This window comes from Myodes glareolus, chromosome 13 (genome assembly GCF_982192425.1).
Source record: "Myodes glareolus chromosome 13, mMyoGla1.1, whole genome shotgun sequence".
Lineage (NCBI taxonomy): Eukaryota > Metazoa > Chordata > Mammalia > Rodentia > Cricetidae > Myodes > Myodes glareolus.
Window position 1 is genome coordinate 51,534,288 of NC_142038.1, and position 21,496 is coordinate 51,555,783.

At 39.5% G+C, this 21,496-nt stretch overlaps 1 protein-coding gene across 1 annotated transcript in view; it reads right to left on the minus strand.

Moving 5' to 3' along the window:
• Positions 1-951: 951 nt before the first annotated feature.
• The window catches only part of Ube2d2 (ubiquitin conjugating enzyme E2 D2), a 36,325-nt gene continuing 15,780 nt past the window's right edge, over positions 952-21,496 (minus strand). The window contains exons 2-7 of the mRNA XM_087896154.1: positions 17,244-17,307; positions 8,095-8,126; positions 7,938-8,015; positions 7,752-7,857; positions 5,888-5,981; positions 952-2,606 (exon numbers count right to left, since the gene is read on the minus strand). Of these exons, the coding sequence (XP_087752280.1) occupies positions 2,561-2,606; positions 5,888-5,981; positions 7,752-7,857; positions 7,938-8,015; positions 8,095-8,126; positions 17,244-17,307 (420 nt within the window). The 3' untranslated portion in view covers positions 952-2,560. The remainder of the gene's footprint in view (positions 2,607-5,887; positions 5,982-7,751; positions 7,858-7,937; positions 8,016-8,094; positions 8,127-17,243; positions 17,308-21,496) is intronic.

Genomic DNA, 21,496 nt, shown 5'->3' on the forward strand with positions numbered 1-21,496 from the left:
AGAGTGTGCAAATATCTGAAATGGTCTTACCAAGATATTGCTCTGAATATAACTTGACAAAACTGTCTAAACTATTAAGACCCAAACAGAAACCTGTAACTTTGACATGCCTTTGTAACCACTGCCTTACCAAAATAAAGTAAACCTTTAGACACCAGAGAAATCTTCTGTGAATCCTGAGTGACGTTTGTATTCTTATAGTGAGATGGGATTCACAAAACAAGTAGACCAAAAGTGTCTCATATTCTAACTACATTCACTGACCTAATATTGTCTGTGACCATCCAAACATTTCATTTGGCACTTGCACAATAAGATGACAGCTTTTATTTAGCACAAAAATACTCAAAGCACTCTTATAAAAATTACCCACACTATGACCTAATAAATGGTAATCAGCTAGCAGCTCTCTGAGATGAAAGGTAAATAAGAATGGGCTTTCAAGAGCTGTGCAACTGAACCCAAAGTAAGTAGCAGTGTTAATAGTAAAAATTGGATACAGTCAATGGCAGAGTAACTATTACGTGCAAGGCAAGGGGCCCACTGAAATAGACAGACACACATAGCACCCAAAAACTGAATTTCCACCTGCCTATAATAGCAATTATACATGGTGATTTCTGGTTAGAGTTCAATCCTAAATCTTTCTCTCAGCCGGGCAATGGCGGCGCATGCCTTTAATCCCAGCACTTGGGAGGGAGAGGCAGGCGGATCTCTGTGAGTTCGAGGCCAGCCTGGTCTACAGAGTTGAGTTCCAGGCCAGGCTCCAAAGCTACAGAGAAACCCTGTCTCGAAAAACCAAAAACAAACAAACAAAAAATCTTTCTCTCACAACCAGTAATACAGCATTCCTGAAATGTTTGTAAGCTGCCAGCTGCTAACCAAGAGATTTTTAGCAGGCAAGTTGAGATGGAGGAACAGTGACACTGAGAGATAAGACAGGGGAACAAGTTTAAAACCAAAAGCAGTGGACATTTATTCCTCATTTTTTGTGCAAGAGTGTAAAGATGCATTTCAAAGAAGCTGATGACTAGAGAGCATCAGCCAGGGCCTTCAGGCTGGCCGGGTTTACAGTTAGGTTAGGAAAGGGGTGAGGGCAGGTAACTTGCCTAGTTCACACGAATGTTTCTGGGTAACAGTTTACAAATTTCAAACTACATTTTACTAGAGTCAAGGGAAGACTTGAATAAGCCACATACAGTACAATTTAAAACCAATGAACATCCTGCAAATGTTAGTGCAAAGTAATTATGTAGACTCTCCAATACAAGATTGTGCTCATGTTTCCCAGGTTTGGTCAGTTATTCTTTTATGATTACAATCACAGAGGCTTAACTTATCAAACAGCAACACTGTTGTGTTCTACATCCTATGTACCAAGAGACTATCACAAGGTTTTGGTGAAATGCTGCTCAGTTTCATAACAAAGCAAATTTATTTAGTTTAACAGTCATGTTCCTGGAATGGTGCACATAGGTTTCATGAAAATGCCTTTAAGCTTATGCCTCTATCTTATTTAATAAAATTACTCTCATATCTTTTTTACTATGTAAACTGGAATTGTTTCATGATTTTGAAATGCAACAAATATAAATGAAAACATTTCAGGGATGAGGAAAAAATCCACCACTAATCTTAACTAGACAAACTTTTAAAATCAAAAAGCCTATTCACACAAAATTATATGTAATGACTGTAGTAATCAGTTTATTACACAGATTAATCATTCTTGAACGTACAAGCTCCAGAGGAGCAACTGGGTCTTTAAATATACACAAGTATTTCCATCAAATGAATTTTCACCCTTACATCGAAATAGGCCTAAAGCAGTTAAAAACATAAGAAAAATAAGAGCTATTAGCTATGTATTAACTGAGAAACCACATACAAACCAGAGATTATGGAAAGGGGCTAAAAGGAAGAAGGCTGAAAGGGCAGGGAGATGTGAAAGTGTTGGGAACAAAGTCCACCACACTTTATGTACTAACAGCTCCAGTCCATTTAAATGTTGGTCAGTCAAACTCAGACCTTAAATACAGCGTGTAGGCAGAGTCTAATCTGTTTGGTCATAACATTCACCTAAGTTGTAGGTCCTTCAGGGTGAAATGAATACAGAAACAGCTTCATGTTCTTCACCGTGCTTTTTATGACTGTTTGAGATTAGATGGGTTCCACTTAAAAACAATCTCCTACGGGTCACTGGAGCTTTTTTCCTCCCATCAAGCAAACACTGTGTACCCACTACCCCTCACATCTTGCCATTATCCAAATTTAGGTCAATAAGGAAAGCTTTTAGTCTCACACCTAGGTTATGCCCGGAGAACTGGCTTCTCACACACACACTTCTCTGCTAGGAGGCAATGTTGGTACAGAAGTACAGTATTTCTAGTTTGTTGTTCCAAGTATGTACAACACGCAGCACTGCTGTGTCAGGTAAACATGTGCACAGGGGAAGATGAGGCGTGGGCTCATAGAAAGCAGTCAAATGGAAATCAAAAGGACTTTCTCTTTCAGAGTTCCCCTAGCTTTATTTGTAGAGGTTATCCAATAATTTCTTTAATTACATCGCATACTTCTGAGTCCATTCCCGAGCTATTCTGTTGTACCTGTACACACACAAAGAGAACTTGGCTTAAGATAGGTAAGGAGTCAATGAGCAACACATTTCATTCATTATCCCAATTAGTAATTTTAGGGCAATAACTGAAAACACTAAAGCAAAATCACCTTTCCCCCTCCAATTTCTTTCACACATACTCCCCTTACTCTTTCAGTCCCACCCCCCTTTTTGAGCTAGGGTCTCACTTCAGAGCCATGGCTGGCCTTGGACTATCTAAAACTAGGATGGATGGCCTTAAACTTGAGGCAATCCTCCTGGGTGCTGCCATTACAGGGATGTACCATGACCTAGCTTTACCTCTAATTACAAATAAGCCTATATTCATAATACAGTGAGATACTGCTGTAAAAGTCAAAACGATGTCCTATAAATGCAGTATCTAGAGGATTCAAGTCAAGTTTAGAATTTGCTGATATCTTTTTTTTTTTTTTTTTAATTCCCGAGACAGGGACTCTCTGTGTAACAGTCTTGGATGTCCTGGAAGTCAATTTGTATATTTGTAGACCAGGTTGGGGAACTCAAGAGATCTGTCTGCCTTTGCTCCTGAGTGCTGGAATTAAAGTCGTGTGCCACCAACATCTGGCTTCCATCCTATGTTTCTGACTGACCTTCAACTCAGTGCAGCCAAAGGCAACCTTAAACTTGTAGTCATCCTAGCTCTGGAGGGCTATGGTATGTGCCAAAACATCTTAAGATTTTTTTTGACTATGTAATTCTACATTATATGGTTCTTAAAATCATTTAACAGTAATTTCCAAAAATTGTCTCAAACAACACATAAAAATAAAAAAAAGAATGAGACCAGCCTGTACTAATAGACTTTTGTCTCACAAAAATATAATAAGGGAGCTAGAGACTTGCTGTTAAGAGACTTGCTACTCTTAAGGAGGAATTCATTCTGTGCCTAGCTCCTGCATGGTAGGTCACAACTATCTGTAACTCCAGTTCTGGAGATCCAACTCCTTCTGGACTCTGTGAGTACCAGGCACCCATGTGGTACATACACATATATGCAAGCAAAACTTTCACCTATTCATACACATAAAGTAAACATAAAAAATTACAATGAAGTTTGTATGGTGTTGTACTTCTTTGGTTCCAGCACTTGGAAGGCAGAGGCAAGTAGATAAACCTGTGAATTGAAGGATACCTTGGTCTACACATTCCAAGCTGCAGGCCAGCCAAAGGTACACAGTGAGACCCTGTCTCTAAACAAAACCAAATAAAACCCTACAAAAAAATAGAATGACACAATATCATCCTTTATATTAATAAAACAATTATTTGGCATGGTTTACTTCAATAATTTATATAATAAAAATATTGCTCCATAAAAACATTTCAGTAACAGGGAAGACTGTAAAAGTCTAGAAGGATAGTACTTAGGGTAAAGACAGTTAAACAATGAATCACGAGGCTAGCCTCAGCTACATGGGACCATCACAAAACAACAAAACAAAAAGAGAGGACAAAGGAATAGGAACCAATCACTAGGCATGATAGCTCATACTTGAAAATCTGGCATTTGGGAGGCTGAGACAAAAAGACAGTGAATATGGCGGCAAAGGCTACAAAGCTAGACTGTCTCAAAATGTGTACATATGTGTGTACACAGGTTTGACAAGACATCCTACAGCCCCAGCTACCAAAGAGACTAAAAGGCAGAAAGGTCATTCTATTACAGGAATTAAAAGCCAGATTGGACTGCATAGTGAGACTCTATCTCAAAAACAACCAAAACAAAACAGTAGGCAAATCTGTGAGTTCGAGGACAGCGTGGTCGACAGAGCGAGTTCCAGGGCAGGTAATAAAGCTACACAGAGAAACCCTGTCTCAAAAAACAAACAAAAAAAACCCACACAAAACCAAAATAAATTTCATTTTAAAAAAGATGAACATCAGCACGATGAGGACTTAGGATACCTTTCTGATAAACATCCATAGCCACAATTTATACAAAATGGTTCTCCAATCAAAGCATTCACTTATGTATAATATCCAAAACAAATAAATACTGCAGCTAATGTTTGGGGACATACACCTTTAACTACAATATTTGGGAGGTAGGGGCAGGTATATTTGTCAGCCAAGACTTTTTAGTGAAACTCTGCCCCAAAAATAAATAAATAAATAAAAATTAAGCTGCAGGGCCTGGAAAATGGCAGGCAGATGACTCAGCAGTTAAAGATCACCAGCTGCTCTTCCAGAGGATCATTTACATGGTACTTTACACCCATCTAATGACAGTTCTAGGGAATCTGATGCCCTCTTCTGGCCTCTGGACAAACATGCAGGCAACAAGCATACACACAATATTTAAAATTTTTTAAATTCTGCCAAAATACATGATTATAGATGCTACTCAGACATAAAACACTTTTAAGAATTAGTGCCAGAATCCCCCATTCCTGATGTAGCTCCATTAATATCACCATCACCAACAAAACCCAATCAATCATCTACGATTTTTGTTGTTTATGATTTGTTTTTTGATTCTGTTGTTTGAGATGGGTATCATATTCACAATTCTACTCCAATATTTTGCCTAACTATATCTATGAATTTTCTAATACAACATATTTTAAGTAATCATGTACTATTTTGTTTCTAATTAGTTAAGAGATAGGGTTTTACTCAAAAGAGATCTACATGTCCCAGCTTCAAAGAACTGAGATCAAAGGGATGAACTACACAGTCAGCTATTTGTTTAAGGGGTTGTTACTTTTTGTTTTGTTTTGACAAGACAGGGTCTCTTTCTATAGCCCTGACTGTCCTGGAACTCACTCTGTAGACCAGGCTGGCCTCAAACTCAGAGATATACCTGCCTCTGCCTACAGAGTGTTCGCATCAAGGGTGTGCGCCACCACCGCCCACTGGCAGACAGATCTCTGTATTCAAGGCCAAGCTTGTCTACAGAGCCAGGGTGGTCAGGACTACAGAGAAACACTGTCTCCAACGTAAAAAATAGAACAAAACATAAAGCATCTAAGTTCTCCTATATGATTCCAATCATAATCTCACTGATATGATACATAGAATTAAAAAATGATGAGTTCGAGGACAGCCTGGTCTACAAAGCAAGTTCCAGAACAGTGAGGACCATTACACTGAGAAACCCTGTCTCAAAAAAACAAACCCTGTCCCAAATAAAAATAAAATCCTTTCATGTATTCCTTGTGGAGTTTATCTTAAACATTCAGTCCATACACCAACGTTATAAGGAAGTTTTGAGACAGCTCCAACCCGCACCTGACAGGGGATACTTACTTTTCTCTATCTGTTTTGTAGATCCGAGCAATCTCAGGCACTAAAGGATCATCTGGATTGGGATCACACAACAGAGAACAGATGGACAAAAGTACTAGGGTATTAAAAAAAAAAAAAGTATATGTTAGTAGAAGACCAGAGCAAAGGGCTTAAACATGAGAAGCTGGGCAGCATCAGGAGACAGGGATAGGTAAAGAGATGGATCTCTGAGAGTTCAAGGCCAACCAAGGCTGTATAGTGAGACCCTGTTTCCAAGGGAAAAACAAACAACGACCCCCCCCACTGTCAACCTGAGATGCTAACCAATATTAAGAATAGAACTGAGAATGCAGATAACTTAATGATGGAAAGCTTGCATAATGTGCATGAGGTTCTGTTCTGAGTTCAGTTATTAGCAGAACAAAAGCTCTTCTAAACCCTAGATTGAGAACATTTGTCAGTGCCAGTGAACTTCAATTTTTAGAAGCTCAAGTTTAGAGAAAATCAGTTGTCAAATTTCCAGCAACAGACAAGATTAGTTGTCTGACATCACCCACCAATACAAGGAAACTTCAAGGACAGCTCAGGATAGAAGAAATTGTCTCAAAAATGAAATAACCCGCACTGTAGAAACTAAGGCAGGCACATTGCCACAAGCAGAAACCAGTCTAGACTACAGAGTAAAACATTGTCTTAAACAACCTACCAACAGCAAAAATAATCAAACAGGGCACCAGTGAAATGGTGCAGGTAAAAAACTTGAACAGACTGCCAAGCTAAGTTTATTCCTGGAACCCAAAAGCGGAAGGAGATAACAAAATCCATGAGTTGTCCTTTGATCTATATGCAGTTATGCAGTGCTTTTTGCACCCCACCCCACAGACATTAATAAGTAAATAAAGTCAAACAATCACATCATTCACCTTTTCAGTGGTAGTTGGCTTATTTACACTTTTAAGGCAGTACTTCACTCTATATCAAGTTAGCCTCAAATTTGCTATGCAAGAATAATTTTGAACACTAATCATTCTGCGTCCATTTTTCAAATATAGAATTACAGTGTATATACACTATAACAGGCTTCTACCTATTCTTGAGTATCACAATCAACAAGTTGGCCATTATACCAAGGAATATCTATTCTTGAAAAATCAACCCCTTGGGGGCTGGAGAGATGGCTCAGCAGTTAAGAGCACTGCCTGCTCTTCCAAAGGTCCTGAGTTCAATTCCCAGCAACCACATCGTGGCTCACACCCATCTGTAATGAGGTCTGGTGCCCTCTTCTGGCCTGTAGGCATACACACAGACAGAATATTGTATACATAATAAATAAATATTTAAAAAAAAAAAAATCAACCCCTTTCCACTTGTATCAACAAATACTACTACAGACTAATGAAGATTGGCTCAGCAGTTAAGAGCACTGACTTCTCTTCCAGGGAAGCCAGGTTCAATTCCCAGCACCCACATGGCAGCTAACAACCATCTAACTCCAAGATCTGACACCCTCACACTGACATACATGAAGGCAAATAAAATTTTGAGAGAGAGAGAGAGAGAGAGAGAGAGAGAAAGAGAGAGAGAGAATATGAAACAGGAGCTATAAAAAATAAAATAAACTGGGGCTGGAAAGACAGCTATGCAGTTAGGACCGCTGGCCACACAGGACCCAGGTTCAATTCCCAGTACCCCAATAACAGGTGATTCAACACTCTCTTCTGGCCTCTGGGGGAACCAATACCAATACCAATACCAGGCCATACATACATTAATGCAAAACACTCACACATAAAGTAATTTGAAAAACATATAATTTTTAAAAAGATAAACCAATAAACAATAAAATCAATTATTTCACCTTGACATCAAACAACTATTCCATTACCTTTTGAAATAGTTAGTGCTGGAGACCACTGTGATCGTAGAATATCAAGACAAATGCTGCCATTACTGTTAATATTTGGATGATAAATTCTTGTTGTAAATGCAACCTAAAGAAAAAGAAATCCTTATGATTGATTTACTAGATTCATACAGAGCATATTAAAAGCAATTATCATATTCCAAATACCTTAGGTGGTTTGAAGGGGTAATCTGTTGGGAAATGAATTGTCAAGAAAAACACTCCACCTTGATAGGGGCTGTCATTCTGTTGATGATAAGAAAGTGAGATTTAAAATAAATAAATTACATAAAGTAAGTATTAAGGAATTAAAGTGAATACTTACTGGCCCCATTATTGTAGCCTGCCAATGAAACACTGAAAAAGAACAAGAAAAAGAAAAATATCATGTTAAAGGTATTCACATCACACCTATACTGTAGAAACCTATCACGACTACCTAATCAAAGTTCATTTATGCCAGGCAGTTGTGGCCCACGCCTTTAATCCCAGCACATAGAGGCAGAGGTGGGTGGCAGAATGGTCTACAGAGCGAGTTCCAGGACAGCCAGGGCCACACAGAGGAACCCTGTCTGGGGGGAGGGGGAAGGAGGGGAGGTGAAATGGGGTGGTGAGAGACTACAACAAACACCAAAGTTCATTTACAAACGTATGATAACGACCCACCACCACCACCATAGGGTTTCTCTAACAGCTTTAGCTGTCCTCAAACTCACAGAGATCCATCTTCCTCTGCTACACGAGTGCTGGGTTTAGAGGAATGTACTACGCCACTGCCTGGCAATAATGACTATTTTCTTTTTACAATTTACTTAATTTTATTTTATGGACATGGTGTGAGGGTTTCAAATCCCCTGAAACTGGAGTTATAGACAGCTGTGAGCTGCCATGTGGGTGCTGGGAATTGAACCCAGGTCCTCTGGAAGAGCAGTCAGTGTTCTTAATGCTGAGTCATCTCTCCAGGCCAATGACTGTTTTCTACGGGCAGGATGAAGACTAAACCAGTTGTGATCTCAAACTACTGAAAAATACACACACACACACACACACGTAAATAAAGACAGACAGACGAGCAGGGTGCCTTTAATCCTAGCACTCAGGAGGCAGAGAAGCAGGCAGATTTCTGACTTAGATGCCATCCCGAGATCCAGGACAGCCAGGGCTGTTATAGAGAAAGCCTGTCTTGAAAAACCAAATGAACCAAATACATACACTAAAACAAAACAAAAACGGACAGCCAATTTAAAAATAGGTGGAGAGGATAGAGAGATGGTTCGGCGGCTGACCATGTACACTACTCTTGTAGACCAGAGTTTGGCTCCCAGAACCTGAATCAGGTGGCTGCGCCAGAGGACCCGATAACCTCTTCTGGTCTCTGAACACTTACACTTGTATACATACACACCAAGCTCACACCACCACGATCGAAAACACAATAAAATCACCAACAACACAAAAGAACCCACACATTTTTCTTGAGGCCAGAAAGATGGCTCAACAGGAGCTATCAAGCCTGACATGAGTTTGATTACCAGGACTCCCAAGATGTTCGTTGTCCTCCACATATTCCATCAGAGGATGTGCACACACATTGGAACTAAGCATGGTAGTATAGTATACCTACAACAACAATGCTATCAAAGCTGAGCCATGATGCTAAATCTAAGTTTATCCTTGGCTAAAAAGATTAAAGAGTAAAGAGTTTGAGGCCACCCTGGTCTACACAGTGAGTTCCAGGTGAGCCACAGCTACATGGTCATTCTATCACTAAAACCAAACAACTAACTTACCAACAAAGGAAACCTGTTTCAAAGTCACACCTGGAAGATAAATTTGTTTACAAAGTCCAAAGGAAAGTTCGTTTCTTTAAAAAATATATATTTATTTATTTAGGATGTATGCAATATTCTGTCTGTGTGTATGCCTGCAGGCCAGAAGAGGGCACCAGACCCCATTACAGATGGTTGTGAGCCACCATGTGGTTGCCGGGAATTGAACTCAGGACCTTTGGAAGAGCAGGCAATGCTCTTAACCACTGAGCCATCTCTCCAGCCCCCAAAGGAAAGTTCTAAATGCTATTTCAAAAAATGATTTATTGAGTAGTGGAGACACATGCCTTTAACTTTAATCCCAGCACTTGGGATGCAGAGGCAGGCAGAGCTCTAAGAATCCAAGGCCAACCTCATCTACAAAGTGAGTTCCAGGACAGCTAGGGCTATTACACAGAAAAATCTTGTATTAAAAAATTAAAAAATATATATGTACACACACACAAATATATATATATATCTTTGCTTCCAAGACTTGTCTTTTTTTTTCTTCCCCACTCCGAAACAGGTTCTGTGTCCTGGCTAACTTAGAACTGCTCTGTAGGTCAGGCTGGTCCCTAACTCACAGAGATCCACATGCCCCGCCCCCTCAGTGCTGAGATTAAAGGAGTACATGGCCACCACCACTTGGCTACTTCCAAGACTTAATCATTCTTCAATACAATTGCATAAAATATACTTAAAAAATAATGTTGGTATATTACAGAAAGGGTTTAAATACCTCAAATTAGGAAAAACTATTTTCAAGTGTGCATGTGGTGAATATGTCCACATGCATGTGTTTGTGGGAGTGTTATCTCTGTGTGTGGAGATCAGAAGTTGACTTTGGACATATTCTTTACCTTACTTTTATTCTAGACAGGTTTTTTCACTGAACTTGAAGCCGACCTTTTCAGCTACAAGGGCTGGTCACTGAGTCCCAACCCACTTGTTTCCACATTTCGTATTCCAGCACTGGTTACAGGTACAAGGCTACACATCCAGCCTTTTCTATTGATGTTAGGTATATTAAACTATGCTTGTTTGCATTCTGTACAGCAAACACTTGACACACTGGGCCATCATCTCAACTCAGAAAGATAGCTGTCTTTTTTAATTTTTCCTTTTGTTTTCAGTGGGGAGTAGAGGAAATCCTGAATGAGTGAACTTCTGAGTGGAATGTGTCTTGTTGACGTGCATACAACCACGTCAAGAAATAAAAAGCTTCAGACCCATGGGAAAATGGCAAAGCCTTCCCCTCTGGATGAGGCTCAGAGAATTGGCAAAGCTCTTTTCTGGCCAGTGTGCAGACTATAGTGTGTACAGAAAGTGCCCACTGGAACTTTCTCTCCTGGATGATTACAGCTCAAAGACCACTCCCCACAACTATTGCTCCTACAGAGATTAACTAAACTTGCTTCAGTGTTTGCTAGTACACCATAAATTTTGCCTCCTTGCTTATCTGTATATAACAGCCCTGCCTTCTTCTTCAGCTGTAATAACCCCATTTTCCATTTTAACTATACAATGAACACACAGAGTACTGTGGTTTCTGCATCAGTAAATTCAGTGCACCCAATCTCAGCTTTTCTTTCTTTTCTGTTTCCATATGTTTGTATTTTCTTCATTTAACACCCCAGTCAGGTACAATTCCTAAAGCCCTACAAATATGTGGCACTGGGTGTTTTGTCTGAATGTATGTGTGTGCACTACATGTATGTGGTGCCCAGGAGGCCAGGAAAGGACACAAGATTCCCTGGACCTGAAGTTGCAGACAGTTGTGAGCTACCAAGAGGGTTATGGGAACTGAATTTCAGGAAGTGAAACAAGTACTATTAACTGAGGAACCATCTCTTCAGCTCTAAATATTTTAACATTTTCAGACAGGGTCTCATGCATGCCAGGCTGGCTTGAAACTGCAGAGGATGACCTTTCCACCTTTATGATGGCATGTGACACCACAACCAGTTTATGTAGTCCTGAGGTTCAAACCTAAGGCCCTGTGCATATTACATAAGTACTTTACCAACTGAGCTACATTCCCAGCCACAACAATAGGTAATGCATTGTGGTGGCACTTACCTTTAATCTTAGTACTAAAGAGGAAGGGGCAGGAGGATCTTTTTGACTTTGTTAAAAAACTTTTGATACAAACAACTAATGCCAGGCCAGTCAGAGTTACACAGTTAAGACCCTGCCTCAATTAAAAAAAAAAAAAATTAACGGGCTGGAGAGATGGCTCAGTGGTTAAGAGCTCTGGTATTCTTCCAGAACCAGGGTTCAATTCCCACACCCACACGGCAGCTAACAAATGTCTGTAATTCCAAGATCTAACACCCTCACACACAGAGACATACACAGTAAAAAGCCAACTCACCTAAAATAAGAATAAGTAAATTTAAAAATTTAAACAAAAAATCCAATACCTATAAAGCTTAAATCACTATCAGGTAGTAATAATCAAATGAACAACTAGATCTGTTTTAAGTTATACCCTTCTACATAATCTTCTTATGTAATTTGAATCTGTCTATCGTGGTCCAGGTCAAGTTCCAAGAATCAGAAAATAAAGCACTTAAATAAGAATTTCAAAACACTGAGGTTTCAAGCATAAAATTTTCCAGCAGCTAAGTATTAATTCTTTGTTGCTAGCCTTCTGAGAGCAATCCTTTATTCTTGCTAAAAATCATACCAGATTTAAGAAGAAATTAAGAGGCTGGTGCTGTGGCTTTAACGGTAGAGTACTAGTCTGGCAGGTGCGAGGTTATAGGCTCAATCCCTAGTCCTGCTACACACAGGAAGAAGGGAGAAAAGGAAACAGTTCTGATGGCTCAGCAGGTGGGAGAGGCTCAAGCAGAAAGATTACTCAAGAATTCAGGCTCAACCTGAGCTACCAGAGGGAAAAAGTTTCAAGACAAAAACATAGCCAGCAAGAGAGTTCAACAGGTGAAAACACCCGTCACCAGGGTTGACAATCTAAGTTTGATCCCCAGAACACAACAAGGAAAAAGAACCAATTCCTACAAGTTGTCCTTTTTACCTTCAAGTATGTTCAAACACCCACAACCACTGCCTATAAAATCAATATAATATAAGACTTGAGAAAACATAAATCAGAACAAGTTTCTGGCTAAAAAGATAAATAGTTCTTTTATGGTCAGTGTTATTTTATGCTTTAGAATCAAATCTATGAAAAATAAGTAAAACAGAACAGAAATGGCAACAGGTTGGCAACCAGAACATTTTCAATTATGTAAAGAATATTCTTTCTAATAGAAAAGGGAAAATATCAACATTCAAGTAGTACTGCTGTCTTAGTATTCTACTGCTGTAAAGAGACACTATGACCATGGCAACTCTTCTAAAGAAAAACATTTAATTGGAGCTGGTTTACAGGTTCAGAGGTTTAGTTCATTGCTGTCATGAAGGGAAGCATGGTGGCACACAGGCAGACATGATGCTGGAGATAGCTGAAGAGTTCTACATCCAGAACCTCAGGCAGCAGAAAGAGAGCGAAACTGGGTCTAGTTTGAGCTTCTGAAACCTCAAAGCCCACACCCATGACACACTGTCTCCAAGGCCATACCTCCAATACACCTACTCCCTGAGTCTTTGGAGGTCATTTTCATTCAAATCACAATTATGTCTTTCATATCCATACTCTAGTGAAGACACTATAGTGTCTCTGAGAGGGATTATACTTTTAAGAACTTTAACAATCTTAATATTATTGTTGAATGTGTATGAAGTATGGAAAGTGTGCATGTGCCACAGTGTATGGAGGAGTGGAGGCCAGAAGACAACTTTCAGAGAGATTAAGTTCACTCCTACCACTATGAGTTGGAAGACAAAACGTAGTAAATACTTTCTTTTACCCACTGAGCAACTTACTAGTCTTGTTCTCAAGAACCTTTACAGCAACAGCAGTAGGAATACCTATTGGAATCACTAACAGGTTTCCTTCTTTTATACTCTTGGTTCTCTTTAGGTAGTAAATATGAATGAGGAGAAACAACAGCAATATAGTATCTAACCATGAGTCAAATGATATCAAAACAAAACAAGGGTTTCTCTTTGGTGGTACTGAACCATGGCCTCATGCATATTAGACAAGTACTCTATGACTGGGCTACATACCCACCCCTAAACAACTTGGACAATAAAAAACAAAAAAGTGACTACTATTACAATTTTGGTTTGATGCTGTCAAATCAAATTACAGAAACTGAAAGCTACAATCTGTTGGATAAGCTTTTAAAGGTGATCTTCACAGCTCAATAATTTCTTTTTAGCACTACAGATGAAGGCTTGCAGTTAAAACAGATAGTAAGAAACATTTGTTAGTTTGCAATTAAATCTTCAGAGACCTATGTCTGAACACACACAGATCCCAAGAGGGTCACTTTACCAAGTTCATAACAAAATAAAGTAGATTAAATATCTTCAGCTTACTTCAAGGGGAAAAAAACAGAGCATTAAAATTTGAATCAAAAGCACTGGACGTAGTGATGCACATCTTTGATCCTAACACTTCGGTGGCAGAGAATAGTGAATCTCTGGGAGTTCAAAGACAGCCTGATCTATACAATGAGTACCTGCCAAGCCAGGGTTACATAACGGACAGTTTCATAAACAAAAAACCCAAAACCAAACCAAAACAAAAAAATAAAACACAAAACACAAACAACTGACAAATCTCTCTCTTCCTACTGCCCCCTCTCTTAAGTATGTGTGTTTGAGTGCTGGGTATAGGCCAGAGGATTATATCAAGTGTTCTCTTTTTATCATTCTCTGCCTTGTTTTTTTTCCCCTTGGTTTTTCGAGACAGAGTTTCTCTGTTTAACTGTCTTGGCTGTCCTGCAACTTGTTTTGTAGACCAGGTTGGCTTCAAACTCACAGAGACTCACCTGTCTCTGCCTCCATAGTGCTGGGATTAAAAACAAGTGCCACCACCGCCCAGCTCTCTGCCTTGTTTTAATGTATTCTCTCTTCCTAAACCCGTAGCTTATGTTTTTCAGTTAGAATGGCAAGCCAGTAAGATCCAGCTACCTTGTCTCAGCTTTCCATAAAGATGGAGGCTATAGCTATCTATAAGCCCAGCCAGGTGAGACTACATCTGACTGGTTACATGGGTTACATGGGTTCATAGGTTTGCATAGTAAATGCTCCGACTGAACCATCTCTCCAGTTCCTACCCTATCTTAATCATTTTGTTGTACTTAGCCTACGTTGCTTCAGTATCTTTTTTCAGACTGAGTTTCTTTGTGTAACAGTTCTTTCTGATTGTCCTGGAACTCAGAGATTGTTTGAGATCCTCTCATTCAATTTCTCAAGTACTAGGATTATAAACCTATTCCACCACACCGAGTTTCTACCATGTTCCTCTCTTAAATAGGGTCTCACTAGCTGGGGCTGTGATGGCATATACCTTTAGTCCCAGCACTTGAGAGGAAGAGATGGGAGATCTGAGTTCCAGGCCAGTCAGGCCTAGAGAGAAATTCTCTCTTGAAACACCAAAACAAAAAACAACCAAACAAAAAAACAGGAGTGGGTGTCTCACACTGTAACTGCTGCCTCTCAATTATTGAGACTATGTGGGTCCACAGCTGGCTTTTTTTTTTTAAGAAACTTTTTAAAAAATAATTTTATGTTTCTGTGTGTGTGACATGCAGATGCTTGGGAGGCCAGAGTAGGGTGTTAGAACTAGAGTTACAGGTTGATTTGAGCTATCCCTGGGTACTTGGATCTGAACTCAGGTCTTCTAGAAAAGCAGCAAGCTGAGCCATCATCCAGCCTTTTTTCCCCGTTTGGTAACTTTGGTGGCATCTCATAGTTTTGTTTCTTGAGACAAGGTCTCACTGTATAGCACAAACTGGCCTTGGGCTCCTAATTTTCTTGCCCACACTTCCCAGGTTCTGGGATTACAGACATGCCACCACAATATTCAGTGTGTATTAACTCTTTCTCAGTGCTATCATTTGTAGCATATTAAGGTGTTTTCTTGGATTTTTCAAGACAAGGTTTCTCTGTGTACCCCTGGCTGTCCTCGAACTCAAGAGATCCTCATGCCCCTGCCTCCTGAGTTCTGGGATTAAAGGCATGAGTCACCATCATCAGGCTGCTTCCTTTTTTTGTTAAAATAAATGAAGTCTAAATAGTCTACTTTGAAAAATTATTTACCCTTTGAGGGTACCTAACTTTACAGGACAGCAATTTTTGCTCAAAGATAAATGTAATAATGCAAGCTACAATAGCAGCAAAGCAAAAATCAATTATTTTCACATGCTTAAAACACTTCCTACCAGGCTAATCCTAGCACTCAAAGGCTAAAACAAACATATCTCTGAACTCAAGACAAGCTGGTCTATACCGTTCCAGACTAGGCAGAAAAACAGTGAGAAAAAAAGAAAAAAAGGGGGGGAATAAGGGAGGGGGGAGGTTGGACCAAAAGAAAACATTCCAAATCATCTGGGTTTAAAGACTCACACCTGAGCCATCTCACACCTTTAATCCTATCACCTGACAGGCAGAGGCAGCCAGATCTCTGTGAATTTGAGGCCAGCCTGGTCTGGAGTTCTAGGACAGCCAGAGCTACACAGAGAAATCCTGTCTCAAAAAACAAAAACACTCACACAATGAATCCTAGCATTGGGGAGGTTGGGACAAGAGGATTGCATGACAATGAGTCTACTTTTTTTGTTTTTAATATTAAATTTAGTATTTCTGTATTAAACTAGTATTAAAATGTTAGTAGGGCCAATAAGCAGGTAAAGACATTTGCTGAATCCTGACATTCTAAGTTAACTCCCCAAGACTCATAGGGTAGGAGAAACTCCCCCCAACACATAATAAACAAACAAACACATTTTAACTTACTCTAGCTAGGAATGTTTCTCAGTAATACACAAGCATACACAAGGCCCTGGATTCAACCCACAGTACTGTAAACAATTTAATAAATATATCTGCCTTCATACATATAATCCAGTAGAATATAGTTAAATACAAACAAATACAATGATTTTCTTAGAGAGCAAAATAGCCAAGTGTAGGTTAACAGCTCTTTTATCCCAGGAAAATATCCAAAAGAAAGAACAGGTAGAAAGAGACCAGAGCAACCACAAAGATAACGTTGCCAGAAGAAGCTCAAAATATAATAAGATGATTAGGTATACTTAAAACAAGTTCTGTTCAAGTATAGTGGTAAATGCCTTTAGTCCCGGCACTCAGGAGGCAGAGGCAGGCAGGTACATGTCTGAGTTTGTGGCCAGCCTGGTCTATACAGAGAAAACCCATATAAAAAAACAACAAACAAACAAAACCACACAAAACCAAAACAAACAAGCAAAACAACACCAAAACATATTCTGTCACAGGAAACTATGAGTTAAAACTCCCCTTTCCCTCCTATAGCAAATGACCTCTTAACATATAACAGTAAGAGGGCTGACTCAGCAGCTGAAGTGCCTGAAGCCAAACTTGACCACCGGGGTTCAATCCTGGGACTCACATAGTGGAAGAAAAGAACAAACTACAAGTTGTCCACTGACCTCCACATGCAAAACTGTGATGCTTAAACTGATACTCTCACACTCTCATACACACACCCCTACCCCCAAAATAAAGAGAAAGTCTTGTTATGCTGCAGCTCCATTCAGATACTTACTATCATCTCCAACAGGACCTGCTGAACACTGTGCTGGAGGATCTCGGGCCAGGTCATTCAATTCCTTAAGAAAAAACAAAGAGAAGAAATATAACTACATAGTTTCTAAACTTACCTTATTAACAATGCTCTCTGCCTCACTAGCGAAGCTTTTATGATTATTCGTCTCTTCAGTCAGTTTTTTGGAAGGGTGGCTCACTATATAACCCTGTTGGCCTTCAAAGACACACCTTCCTCTGTCTTTCCAACACTGGGATTAGGTATGCACTATTATACCCTGCAAAGCTAGTTTTATGTTTTTCTTTTCTTTCTAAAGGTATTTATTGTATCTTACAAGTGTTTTGCCTGCATGTATGTATTACATCAGAAACTGTCAGATGCTAGATCCCCTAGAATGGATGGATGGCTTGGATGGCTGTGGGCATGGATGGCATGTGAATGCTAGAACAGAGTTCTGGTCCTCTAAAAGACCAGCAAATGCTCTTAATGGATGACTGATCTCTCCAGTCACTTGAGCGAATTATAAATGTAATCTAATTGTGCTGGCCACCTACTTCTGCTTCATCCTCAAGTTGTCATAGTTGCTGGGTGGTGGTGACGCACACCTTTAACCCCAGAACTCAGGAGGCAGAAGCAGGCGGATTTCTGAGTTCAAGGCCAGCATGGTGTACAGAGCAAGCGAGTTCCAGGACTGGCTCAATAGATACTGAGAAACCCTGTCTTGAAAAACAAAAACAAGGGGCTGGAGAGATGGCTCAGAGGTTAAGAGCATTGCCCGCTCTTCCAAAGGTCCTGAGTTCAATTTCCAGCAACCACATGGTGGAACACAACCATCTGTAATGAGGTCTGGTGCCCTCTTCTGACCTGCAGGCATACACACAGACAGAATATTGTATATATAATAAATAAATATTTTTAAAAAACAACAAAAAATCAGACTCTTGGTTCAGTCTTATATAATTTTCTTACACAAATGGTTATAAGCATCATCTCTCAATTTCACTAAGATATTTTTCTCCTTTAAAAACAAAACAAAAAAGTTAAAGCCCAAAACAATGTTTTTGTTGTTTTATTTTATGTGTGTGTACAGCAGAGGACAACTTTGAGGAATCAGTTCTCAACCACTTTTGTTGTTTGTGCCACACTGTATACTTCAGGCTCTGTGGACCATGAACTTTCAGGTAATTCTGTCTCTGCCTCCCATCTCACAGGAAGGATGCTGGGATTACAGATGCATGCTACCACATGTGGCATTTTACATGGGTTATGGGGACTGAACTCAGGCCATCAGGATTATAAGGCAAGCTGAACCATGTAGCAGACCCTATTTTTTGTGTTTTGAAAAGGAGTCTATATTGTTCAGATGGTAGTGCTAGCCTGGGCTCCAATACTCTCATGTCAGCATTTTCCATGCTGGGACTAGAGGAAGGCACACCACCAGCTCCCCAAAACTGTTTTATTGCTTAGTCCAGGTTAACCTTGAATTTATGGCAATCCTCCTGCTTCACCCTCTGAATGCTACCACCCTAACCTATTTTAAAGAAAAGTCACTATTTTTCTTTTATCTTTTCTCCCTCTATCCCTTTTTGAAATGAAATCTCCTTCTGTTGTCCAAGCCTGGCTTCATTAAATTTGTGATCCACCTGTCTCAGACTTTTTTTTAAAGACAGGGTTTCACCCTTAGCTTAGCTGGTCTGGAACTTCCTTTGTAGATTAGACTGGCCTTGAACTAAGCGAGCCACCTATCTCTGCTTCCTCTTTAGCTAGGATTAAAGCTGTGTGCCACTATGCCCACCTCAATGACAATTTTTATATCACAAAACTGTTAGAGCAGCTCTTAAAACTCATAAAAGGGGGGAGGGTGGCTCTGAAACTACTCTAGACCACCTCAACAAATGCTGACATGTTTTCAGCTGATGTCATAGCACCAGTGTGCCAAACAGAAAACCCTTAAAAGGATGTGGTACACTCTAGTCAGATGGGGCAGGTATATATATCGGCTACTGGAAGAAAGTGCAATATTAAGGCTGCCTGAATTATGACGAAGTTCAAGGCTGGTCTGAGTACCTCCATGAAAGCAAAAAAACAACACAATAAAACAAAAACAAAAACCACAAACCACTAAGAACTAGAGATACAGGTCAATGGTAAAGTAACTATATATCATGTTAGTCCTAGTGTCAATCTACAGAACTTCCAAAGAGAATATACTATAAAGGCTTACTGAGACTGATTTATCTATAGTATTGGCTCCATAGTCACATGTCAGCTTTTTAGCTATTTTAACACAAACTTGGAACCTGGAAATGAATAGTGATATTTGGAAAACTATATGAAAGAAATTATTCTCTTTTCTTTCTCCTCAGCTTGTTTTTCATGTTTTCTTTTGTAGTGATGCAGATCTAACTTACAGTCTGGCATACACTCAGCAACTGTTAACTACAATCTTTGGCTTGGTTTTAAGAGATCAAAAAGCTGTTAGGAAGAACTAATTTTAGAACATATTTTAAAAGTACAACAGTAAAAAATAGTAAAATCCAACATTAAAAAGTTGTACATTTTTATTTTGTGTGTGGGTTTTGTCTGTATATGTATGCACACCATTTGTGAATTAAGTGCCTGCAGAGACCGGAAGAGGGTGCTGGAGCACCTGGAACTGAACTTGCAGTTATGAGCTACAATGTGGGTGTTGGGAATTGAAGCCTGCTGAGAGAAGAGTCAGTATTCTTATCTGCTGAGCCACCTCTCCAACCCCAAATCTAACTTTTTTTTGGGTGTGTGTGTGTATATGTGTGTGTGTGTGTGTGCGTGCGCGCACACGCACGCACACTTCTCAAGACAGGGTTTCTCTGTGTAGCCCTGGCTATCCTGAAACTCACCTTGAACTCAGAGAGAGCCCGCCTTTGTCTCCCAAGTGCTAGGATTAAAGGCATGTGTCAGCACATCCTGGTTTAAATCTAACATTCTTAAATTATGAAAAAAACATATTTAGACTGGAGCAGGGTGAGGTCACACATAGCTTACTTAAACTGTTCTCAAACTTATGTAACCAAGACTGGCACTGAAGTCCTGATCCTCCTGCCACAGCCTTCTAAGTACTACAAGAATACACCACCTTATTATTCTACCATTTCTGTTCAAAATACTTTAGTATGTTCCCATGTATTATTTTTCCTATCATTGTTCACTTGGGTACTCTACATAAACTACTACTGAGCCCTTTAGCTGACGAACTGAAATTATTTTACTCTACTTGTGATGCTTTGGTAAATAACCTTGTTTTTCGTGTGTATTGTGCATGTATGTATGTGTTTGTGTCTAAAATGAGCTTCTATAAATAAATAAATTTGGGTCAAAGCCTCCAGAAGGCCACAGGCTTAGATGTCCTGCATCTCTGATCATCTGCTGTCACTGAGACTCCAAGGTTATAATAAAGCATTTTTTAGCATTACCCAAAGTAACCCTTTAAATTAATTAGAAGTACTCTGCCCTTCAAAGTATTTTCTTACCAATTTAAATGCTTCACACAATAAACTGTTTGCCATTAATTAAGCAGATGTTTCCATTATTATAAAATTTACTTACAAAGTCACCATTTTCTAAGTTTATTAAAAAGATATTCTCTACGTCTTTAAAGGCAACAGCAAAATAAAGGTTTTCTAAATCTTCATACATAATGTTCTCAATATTATGCTCTTAAGAAGCTTTAAAGATTGATTTACTTGGCCTCTTGAGATGAGTTTTCATACCTACATCATGACTGAAGTAGAAATTTATAAAGTATAATAAAGCCATTGATTTAAGAATCAAATAATGCCAAGCAGTGGTGGCGCACACCTTTAATCCCAGCACTTGGGGGGCAGAGGCAGGAGGATCTCAGTGAGTTCGAAGCCAGCCTGGCCTATAAAGCGAGTTCCAGGATAGCCAGAACTGTTTACACAGAGAAACCGTTTCGGAAAAAAACAAACTGAACTAAAACAAAAAACAAAAACAACCCCCCCCAAAGATTCAGATAATTAGAAAATACTGTATCCTCTGTGTGTGCACACATGTGTACAGTATCTGCACCAGTGTACATGGGGTTAACAGACAACTTACAGAAGTTGCTTCTTTCCTACCATGTGGTTCCAAGGATCACATCTGGGTCACGAGCCAGGCACAGTTCATACCTCTAATCCTAGCACTCAAAAGGCAGGGATAGAAGGATCTCTTTTGAGTTCTAGGCTGGCATGGTCTACAAAAGTGCCAGGACA